This window comes from Bactrocera latifrons, unplaced genomic scaffold (genome assembly GCF_001853355.1).
Source record: "Bactrocera latifrons isolate USDA-ARS-PBARC rearing strain unplaced genomic scaffold, ASM185335v1 scaffold_85, whole genome shotgun sequence".
Taxonomy (NCBI): domain Eukaryota; kingdom Metazoa; phylum Arthropoda; class Insecta; order Diptera; family Tephritidae; genus Bactrocera; species Bactrocera latifrons.
Genome location: NW_017537545.1, coordinates 995,770 through 1,005,543, shown reverse-complemented (window position 1 = coordinate 1,005,543; position 9,774 = coordinate 995,770). Strand labels below are relative to the sequence as shown.

Here is a 9,774-nt window from a genome sequence, read left to right as displayed (position 1 = left end):
GTTGCAGGTTTTTTTTTTTTTTTGTTTTTTTTTTTTTTTTTTTTTTTTTTTTTTTTTTTTTTTTTTTTTTTTTTTTTTTTTTTTTTTTTTTGAAAACGCTTTGTCTCTTCGCAGTTTTACTCACTGAGCTTACCGGCTTAGCTAGCCGCAACTGCGCTCTGCCAGCCGACAACGGGCGGTAGTGGTATAAAATGTTGTGTGAGGTCCAAAACAAAGTCAGTCAAGCAGCCAACACCAGCAAAGCGCACAGCGCGATCAACAGAAAAGGAGCCAGGAATTACCCTTTTCATTTTGTGCTTTATTACATAAGGATACAAACAACAGTATTGTGGACAAATTAAGCATTTACGAGTGTTAAGTGATATTTATTTTTATTTCGAAACCGAATTCAGGCGAAACAAGCAAAAAGGTGAGTTTGGCAAAAAGCTAAAATTAAAAGTTCAAAAACCAAAAACAAAAAACAAAAACTTTACGAAATTATGAAATGTGTAAAACAAGCAAAAAACTTTAATTGTGTCAACAGTGAAGGTAAAAGGTGTAGCAAAAGTGAAAAAATTGTATGTAAAAGGCGTGTCAATCAAACGCTTGAATAAAAATCGTTAAATATAAGATTTTACTTCAATATGTAAAAATAGTGTGCAAGCGATCACAAAAAATCCATTTGTCTACCAATTTTCAAAATATATGAAATATTAAACAAATTAACGGTATAAGTGCAAGCGAAGTTGCAAGAAATTTGTAGTTGCCAATGAATTGAAAATAACGCGCATTTGTTGCATGGCGACTGGCTGCAAATTCGCAGCGCTCGTGTGAAATGCGAAATTAATGTGCATAAATTTGTATTATGCATTATGATCACTATCGAGGAGAGCGCTAAACGAAAGACCAACTAAGGAAATGCAAACTGCCAACAACCACGCTCTCTAGTGTAGGTTTAATGAACTGAACAATGTATGAGTTGCGAAAACTATTTTCAAATATCTTTTTTTACATATTTTTCTTATTTGTTAGCAGCCAAAGTGGAATTATGAAATTTATGGACACAGTTGTCATAATTTGACATAAATAGACTTAAAAGGTTTTATTTGTCAAATTGATTAGTAAAAAAAACATGGTTTTTATGCAAATTTCAACTCTAAATGGAGCCCGACAAAGGCATGATTTTTTTCATAAAATTTTAACTGCCGATATTATTTTGTAACGATTAATTGTAAAGCATTATGGTTCCAATTTTTCTTCTGAAAATTATTAAGAAATTTTACCAAAATTGACTTAAAAAGGGTTCCCTCATTTATATCTAATTGAAATTTTTTAATTCAACGAAATTTCAAAGGACAGTACTACCAACTTATCAAAATATATTTTTCCACTTATGCCAATGATTTATCCAGTCCTCGAAACACTTTTCAACACTTTTTGGGATCGATTTCAAATCCTTGAACGAATTCTGTTTTATCCCTTCAATTGACTGAGAAGAGGTTCCATTTTGATGATTGTTGACTTCTTTGCATGTAAAACTCATAAAACCATGTTTCATGAAAGTCATGAATGTGGGATCAGAATTTGCACGAACACGAATGTCGAAGGAGACCTTTTTACGATATTCTTTTTGAAAAAAATTCAACTTAATCGTGACGAGTCGAGCAAGAACGCGTTTCATACCCAAATCATTAACCAAAATCATTCTAGCGGACTCGCGAGAGATGTCGAGCTCTCTTACCATCTCTCTAACACTTGATTGACGGTTTTCTAGCACCATATACTTCATTTTTTTAGTATAATTCGAATAGGTCGAAGGCGACGAGGCATCTCTTCAACAGCTTCACAGATGCCTAAAACAATGCACGCTCAGAATGGCCTTAAGGTGGAAGTGTTAAAAGCGTGTTCTATATCTATGAAGGCTATGAGAGTGTATGCTTTTATATGCAGAGCTTTTCAATCTCTGTTGCACCTGTGCTTACTGCTCTTTCTGTGAATTTTCTTTTAGAATTCGCATACTCCAAAATTTCCAGTTTCCCTGAGTTAAATTTCATTGTTCCAAGGCTTTTAAGATCAGGAAAGACTAATGGGTCTGTAATTATTTTGAGCTTATGACTTGACTTCTTTCATAACGGGGGAATATAGTTTATTTGCTGCGCTCCTTTAAGAACGGTTAGTAAACAGACTTTTATGTAACTCCCGGTAACTTGAAGGACAGGAATGGTATCTATCACTACTCCACAGTCAACCGTTTATTTTCCAGATCTGCCTGAGAAAGGCCTACGTCCAGAACGAGGGATCTCTTCAAAGATCTGTCGATCTTCTTTGAGGGCTTTGTACTACTCGTGGGCTTGTGTTTTTGATAAAACTGAATCACTGTAAACTTTTTCCAATATTCGCAACGATTCCGCTCACGAAATTTAGTTAAAAACTTTTGGAAACATATTTTGTTCGATATTTTTATTTATTGTAATACTCGCAAGACAGTGTACCAAGGTGTACCTACTGTAACACCCAGTAAAACCCTCGGTTGGGTTGATTTAGCCATGTCAATTTATCTGCCTGTCAGTACACATATACGCGAAATTGTAACTCAGTTTTTGAGATATCGTTCTAAAAATTCGCAAACTACTCATTTGTCGAAGGGTTGCAGGGTGTTTCAATAGAGAACAATTTTTTTTTTAATTTGCCATAAATTTATTTTATATTTTGTTTAATAAATAGTGTTTTTTAAATTTTAAGATGGAAAATATTAATGAGTCAAAATTTTAATTCTTTCTATAATTTTTAATTTTTTTCAAAAATTTTCATTCCGACTTAAATAATGAATATTTTACCCAATTAGAAAATCCAAAAACAAAACTGTACATACAATACTCTTACAATAAAATGCAACTCGGCCTGCAAAACACAATTAAAAGGGCGAAATTTTCAAACCGTAACGGGCCACTCACCGGATCCAGCGCCCGTTGCAATATTTCCATAATTTTTTTTCGCAAAATAAGCCGTTATATCAGCAGCATATATATGAGCGTATATGTATAACGGATGCGGTTGTATAATGAAAAACATAAAATAAAAGCATACAGACAATGAACTATTAAAACAATGCTTAAAATTCAGCTTCACACATACAGCACGCAACAGGTAATATGCAAGGCGTCTTTGTAAGCGTCCGTAACGTTTTTCGCTTCAGAAGACATAATTAAATCTTAAACCCACACACAACCAAAGCAACAAAGCCAAAAAATTTACAGTGAAACCGCCAGCTGCTTGATGCCTTCAACCCCCCCACACACAGGCCATCACATCACACACGCACACATATTTGGACATTTGGCCATTGCATAACAACGCCAAAATAAAACAACAACCGAAAATTGTCAAGCAACATAAGTCATCCAGGTCTCCGACGCATTCAAGTAAGACACAAGAAAAGGTCGTACACAAAAGCAACACAAAGCAACAAGGCCAAGTAAAAAGTCACGACTTCTCCCCTATGCCATTTGCCTTGCTTGACGGGCACGGCGCATAGTCGCTGATTTGCTCTGAAACATGTAGCGCCGCCGTTCGCACTGTGCTGCATTTAAGGAGTTAATCCACAAATCACACGTAACCCTCATTGTTTGCAGGTACTGTGTTGTGCAAAAAAGTTCATGTTTTCTTTTCTTATTATGCAAATGACTTCCCGCGCCAAACCTAAGCGCTTACATCAGACCGAGCGGTTCGCACTTCCTCCGCGTCGAGGTTAAGCTAAAAGTAAATATAATACACACAAAATGCACAGCGGCGCCTTCGCACCTGGAGTACATCCGCACCCCACTTTTGCGACTTGCAACATCACACCAGTTAATATCTTGCTGTTGTTGTGTTTCTTTTTTCGTTTCAAGCTAACGACCTTAAAACGAAAGTAAAAGTCTTTCGCGCCTTGCTTCGTCCACAGCGCGCTTAAGCAACTGCTAGCTCAAGCGTGACTCACTGCCAGTGCTATGCCGCTCTGAGCGCTAAGCTCTCTGCGGCAATGGCAGAGAGTCAGCAAACCGGTTGCTGGCAATTGCCGCAATGCTTTTACAATATTTATTGTTGATCTTTACGAAAGCGCGACAACAACAGCAACAGCGGCGGCTGCAAAGTGGCACAATGACCACAAATCTGTCTAGCGCCATCATTAATATTTAGGTTAATTAACACGCTACGCGCACGGTAAAACGCGTGAGCAGCGAAAGAGTAGTAAAAATCATTGAACTTGTGAAACATTTGAGTTGTTACCTCATTGCCGTTTGCCGCAATCACTAATCACGCGTTTATTTATTGTATTATTTTTACCGTTTTACAGCACAGACGCCTACACTATGAGATTAACACATCATTTGGCTGTTATGGCCGCCATACTTCTGGCAGGCTCTGCTCTCAGCAACGCTGAGGAATCAGCTTGGGGTGGCGGCTGGGAACCCACGAAGGAGTCAATGCTCAGCAGACGCTCGGCGGAGCCTGAGAAATCAGATGCCGCTGCTGTGCAGCCCGTAGAGGTACAGGGCCGTAATTATGGTGTGCATGAAGCGATCAATAGCAACGACACTAATACCGACCTCAATGCCATTATTGATCAGATTATCAATTCACGACGCGAAGGACGTATTTTAGGTGATTACGACCAAGTGTATGCCGATGGTAATATCGATCAAGCGCTGCAACAAGGTGACGATTTGCAAGCACGCAATCTTATACGCGATAAACTTTGCGGACTGGGTTTAATGAGCTGTGATGTTGAAGAGAAGCGTCCGTACTACTCAACCATATACGCACAAGGTCCACCACCATCATCGTTTGGTGGCGGTCCATATGGACCGGCCAGACCTATGCCACCACCGGGTCATTTCAATAGCCGTCCTCCACCACCACCACCATCGTCTTTGAACTCCTTTGGACCACCACGTAAGGTAGGTTATGAAGGCGCTTACAAACCACCTTTCCGTCCGTCGGGTTCAGGCGGTCCGGTATATAACGGTCCATATTTGGAAAATCCACCACCATCCGCAATTGGTACCACGGGTCCAAATACCTTTAACAAACCTCCACCTGGCGCTATTATTTATGGCAGTAAGCCACCAGGTCCAGTATACAGTGGCAATTCCGATGCACCACCACCGCCATATGCCTTTGAGAATCCCATCGGTGAGAAAATCCAGGCATCCGGTTCCTCACAAACAAATTTCTATGCCCATCAATCATCTGCGGCCTCATCAGCTTCCTCTTCGAAAGTAGTTGTTGGTAATTTGAATGCCATACCAGTGTCGGCGCCTGCCGGTGGCTTGCAGCAGCATGTGCACCACCATTTCCACCATGTCGAGGGCGGTGATGCTGGTGCTAAGGTGCCTACAGTACCCATACCAATTGGTGCTGGCCAATCGATCAACACCGACTTTTCGGCTCTTGCACAATCATCGGCTTCCTTCACACCACAAACACAAGGTGGCTTCACCGAATCGAATGCATTTAATGCCGGTTACAACGGTGCTTCACAAGGTGGTTTGCTCTCACAGGCGGCAGCTAACAGTTTCGGCAACTACGAGAAGCCCAACACTGACCTTTACAAACCTACAGGAGGCTTAGGCAGCTTTGGTAATGCTGGCGCACAAGGCCTATATGAACCAACTGGTATATCTGGTGGTCAAGGTGGTATTTACGAACAAAATGCTGGCGCTAGCGGTTTCGGACAGAGCGGATTTGCACAATCCACTAATTTCGGCCAATCGAGCAATTTTGGACAAGCCAACAACTTTGGACAGGCAAGCGGTAGTTACCATAGTCAGAATCCCGACTATTATAAGAAAGAGTTACAAAACTTCGGCGGCATTGGTACTTCGGCCGGTTACAACGGTATCGGCAACAATTTGGGTGGTCAATACCAAGGTGGATATGATACGTCACGTCAACAAATCGTGGATTGTCAGTGTGTACCATTTAATCAATGCCCTGCTGCCGATCGTATTGGACGCAAAGAAGATTTGATTTTGGCCATCGATCCACGTAATTTGGGTAAAGACATTGAAGCTCTGGGTGATGAAACTGCAACAAATGCGACCGTTAGCGCAACCGAAGAGAAAAAGGAAGAAAAGAAAGAAAAGAAAGAACAGAAAGATGAGGAGAGTAAACGCAGCAAACGTCAGGCGACGGCCGAAGATAAGCAGTCCGATGATGGTGCAGCCGATCTACCGCTGGATGCTGAAGGGGTAAGTGTAACAGATAAATCTATTTGACTAATACCATTTATGTTGTTTGATAATTGTAACCCGATTAATTTCGTCTCTAAACAACCGCAAAAATAAACAAAAATGTATAACAAACTAATTGGCAGCACAGGTTAAAGCCGCATCACTCTACTACGTTCCACAAGCACACTCATGAACCACATTACGCGTTACACGTCCCCAGCAACCAAACCAGCCGACTTAAAAATATATATGTAGTTCAAATTGGTCACAAACAAAGTGGATACCTGGAGACTTATGAAAATGAATAAAATAAAATCTTGTGGTTGCAACATTTCTTGACGCGCTCTCAATGTAACTAATCACACTAAAAACTCTCCATCTCTAACTGCACTGCCAAAGCATTCATTCCATTCGGTTGCAAGTCGCACGCGTACTAAGCATGCCAAAACAAAACCTCACACATGTGCCATCCGCTCTAAACCTCTTACCATTTTATTCATTTCCTATTTTTCACTTATCCCTCCTCAAAACCATCGACCATGTATAGCGCACTGGCATACCCGATCTGGCAGCCATCGAGCTCATAAAGCGTAAAATTCTTCCCACATATGGTGTATCATTTGGATTGCCATACCCCACCGGTGGTGGTGGTTATCCCGCAAATCCACAAGGCGACTTTTATCCAGCACCGAATCCGCACTTCGGTTCGATTGGACCGAATGGCTTGAATTTAGGTCTTCTAAATGTAAATCCATTGGTCTCCGTACAGGTGCAGAAAACCGAGTTCGGAGATAAAGTCGTGAAGCCACTAGTTAATCTTCATGTCACACCAAATGCGAACATTTTTCAAAAAGTCAGTGAATTATTCAAGTCAAAACCTGAATACATTCACAACACACATTATCATCATCATGATCATTATAATAGTTTTGAGCATGATCATCACTCACAACCGCATGCTGTTACCGCGCCTGGCCCCATATATGACGCCTCACTGCCCAGTGCCACCATTCTCGATGTAATACCAAGCAAACCGATTTACGAGCATCACAGCACTGTAACTGCGCCGGCAAGCACCATAATTAATACCGGATTCCTCCACCAACAGCAACAATTCGCAACACAGCATACATCTTTTGGCACAACCTCTTCAGCGAACTTCTATCCTGGTGCTTCTACTGTTGCTGGACATACATCTTATCCAACCACCGGTGGCGCGCATTTTAGTGGTACTATTCCAAGCGGTTTCGGCGCCACTGGTCACGTCTCTCCGCATTTTGGCGCTTCAATTCCAAGTGGTCCCGGCGTTAGTAACCACGGCTCGGCTCATTTTGGCGGACCGATTCCCAGCGGATTTGGTGCAAGCGGTCATGGCCCGAATTATTATGGCGGCGCCTCATCGCAGCCTGGTTACTCAATCGGCTATGGCACTAGCGGCCATGGCGGTGAGATTTTCGCCGGTGGACATTACAACGAATACGAAGAACGTAGTTCCAATCTCAGTGTGGCATTTAAAGGGCCAGTTGAGCACAGCAGTAAGCAGCATCATTTGAATGCATTGGACCATCGTAGAGGTAAAAGCCTGCGTTATGAGCAAAGCTTACGACCAATACCCACACAAGCGCCTGGTGCGGCTGAAGGTAGCGACTATGTGACATTTCCACGTGATCGGCGACGTCGCGATGTGGTTGAACATGAGGAAGCTGCGGAACGTAGAGAAAGTGTATTGCCGCGTACGGTAAAGGCAGAACAGGTAAAAGCGGAAATCCGAAAACGGAGATGTTAGTGACAGGGTCACATTAATAAAACTGATATATTTCTTTGTGTGTTATGTCATAAGGATATGTATATTAACTAGTTTAATTTACCACCAGCGCGCTTATTATGGCAATCGTCCCGTTGAGAAGACTTGCCGCGTCAACGAAGTCTGCTGCCGTCGGCCATTACGTCCAGCGCCACAACAACAACTTGGTCGCTGTGGCACACGCAACGCTGCTGGCATCACTGGCCGTATCAAGAACCCATCATACATCGATGGTGACAGTGAGTTCGGCGAGTACCCATGGCACGTGGCTATCTTAAAGAAGGACCCTAAGGAATCGATTTACGCTTGCGGTGGTACACTGATCGATGCGCAACACGTAATCACTGCAGCTCATTGCATCAAATCGTAAGCTTATTAAATATTCAAAAGGCTTGCCACTTACTTAACCTCTTTTTTCTTTTCTGAAAACTATAGGCAAAACGGCTTCGACTTGCGCGCTCGCCTAGGTGAATGGGATGTTAACCACGATGTCGAATTCTTCCCATACATCGAACGTGATGTGGTCTCAGTACATATTCATCCCGAATACTATGCTGGTACTTTGGACAATGATTTGGCTATACTGAAATTGGATCATCCCGTTGACTTCACCAAAAACCCACACATCAGTCCAGCTTGTTTGCCTGACAAATTTTCCGACTTCACCGGCTCACGTTGCTGGACCACTGGTTGGGGCAAAGATGCTTTCGGTGATCACGGCAAATACCAGAATATACTGAAGGAGGTCGATGTGCCAATCCTATCTCATCACCAATGCGAATCGCAATTGCGTCAAACTCGTCTCGGCTACAGTTACAAACTGAATCCCGGTTTCGTTTGCGCTGGCGGCGAAGAGGGCAAGGATGCATGCAAAGGTGACGGTGGTGGACCATTGGTGTGCGAACGCAACGGCATCTGGAATGTGGTCGGTGTTGTGTCCTGGGGCATCGGTTGCGGTCAAGCCAATGTGCCCGGTGTGTATGTGCGTGTTTCACACTACTTGGACTGGATTCGCCAAATTACGCAATACTATAAATGAGTAGTGGCACCAGCGGCAGCGACGCCTGTGCGGCCAACCACAACAGCCTATCACAGCTGTCAGTCGCAAGACCGAGATGTGTTCCACTTTCACTTCCGATAAGCCATTATTTTTGAGTAATATGACGAGTATGAGTATGAGTATATGATAATGATATTATTTATTTTTGTTAGTGTTGTAAGTGTAGGCACATAAGTATTTAAGTGCTCTCCAGTGCGACTGTTTGTTTTTTGTCATTTATTGTTTTTGTTTTCCTTACTATGTGTAAATATTTATTGCCTTCTTCTACATTTGTTAAATTATTTGTCTGCGCTTTGCGCGAAATGCGGTTGCTGCGACCACTTTTCAACACTTTTAAATTATTGTATTTAACTACTTGTACGACACACAGATGTCAAAACTTTTATAAAACTTTAATAAAATAAAATATTTTTAATAAATTGATATGAACAGTGATTATTGAGTTCCCATGGAGAAATGCTGAGGTTGCGCAAACTCGTCATGAAATAGTATAAGTTCTCACCTTTAGAAGCTCTTTTTCAAACCCATGAATAAAATATATAATTAGATATAAACGAGAAATATTACTGGGTAAAGTTGTGGCACTACTCGTATGTAGAAATTTTCATCTTCAATTTTATTATGGAGTAACTTTTTCAACTAATGGGGCCGTATGCCAACGATAACGTGCCGAATATTTTCTTCCAAGACATCAATTGTGTTCACATAACCCAAAA

The 9,774-nt window shown here is 41.7% G+C and overlaps 1 protein-coding gene across 2 annotated transcripts; it reads left to right on the top strand.

The window, feature by feature from the left end:
• The first annotated feature begins 234 nt into the window (after window positions 1-234).
• Window positions 235-9,481, top strand: LOC108977211. 2 transcript variants are annotated; one of them, XM_018946804.1, is made up of 5 exons: window positions 235-409; window positions 4,316-6,212; window positions 6,742-7,947; window positions 8,069-8,364; window positions 8,434-9,481. In XM_018946804.1, exons 2-5 carry the CDS (start codon window positions 4,332-4,334, stop codon window positions 9,035-9,037), a joined length of 3,987 nt encoding a protein of 1,328 aa, XP_018802349.1. In that variant the 5' UTR covers window positions 235-409; window positions 4,316-4,331; the 3' UTR covers window positions 9,038-9,481. The 2 variants fall into 2 exon arrangements, with proteins under 2 accessions (XP_018802349.1, XP_018802350.1); XM_018946805.1 differs by lacking the exon at window positions 6,742-7,947.
• The last annotated feature ends 293 nt before the right edge of the window (window positions 9,482-9,774 follow it).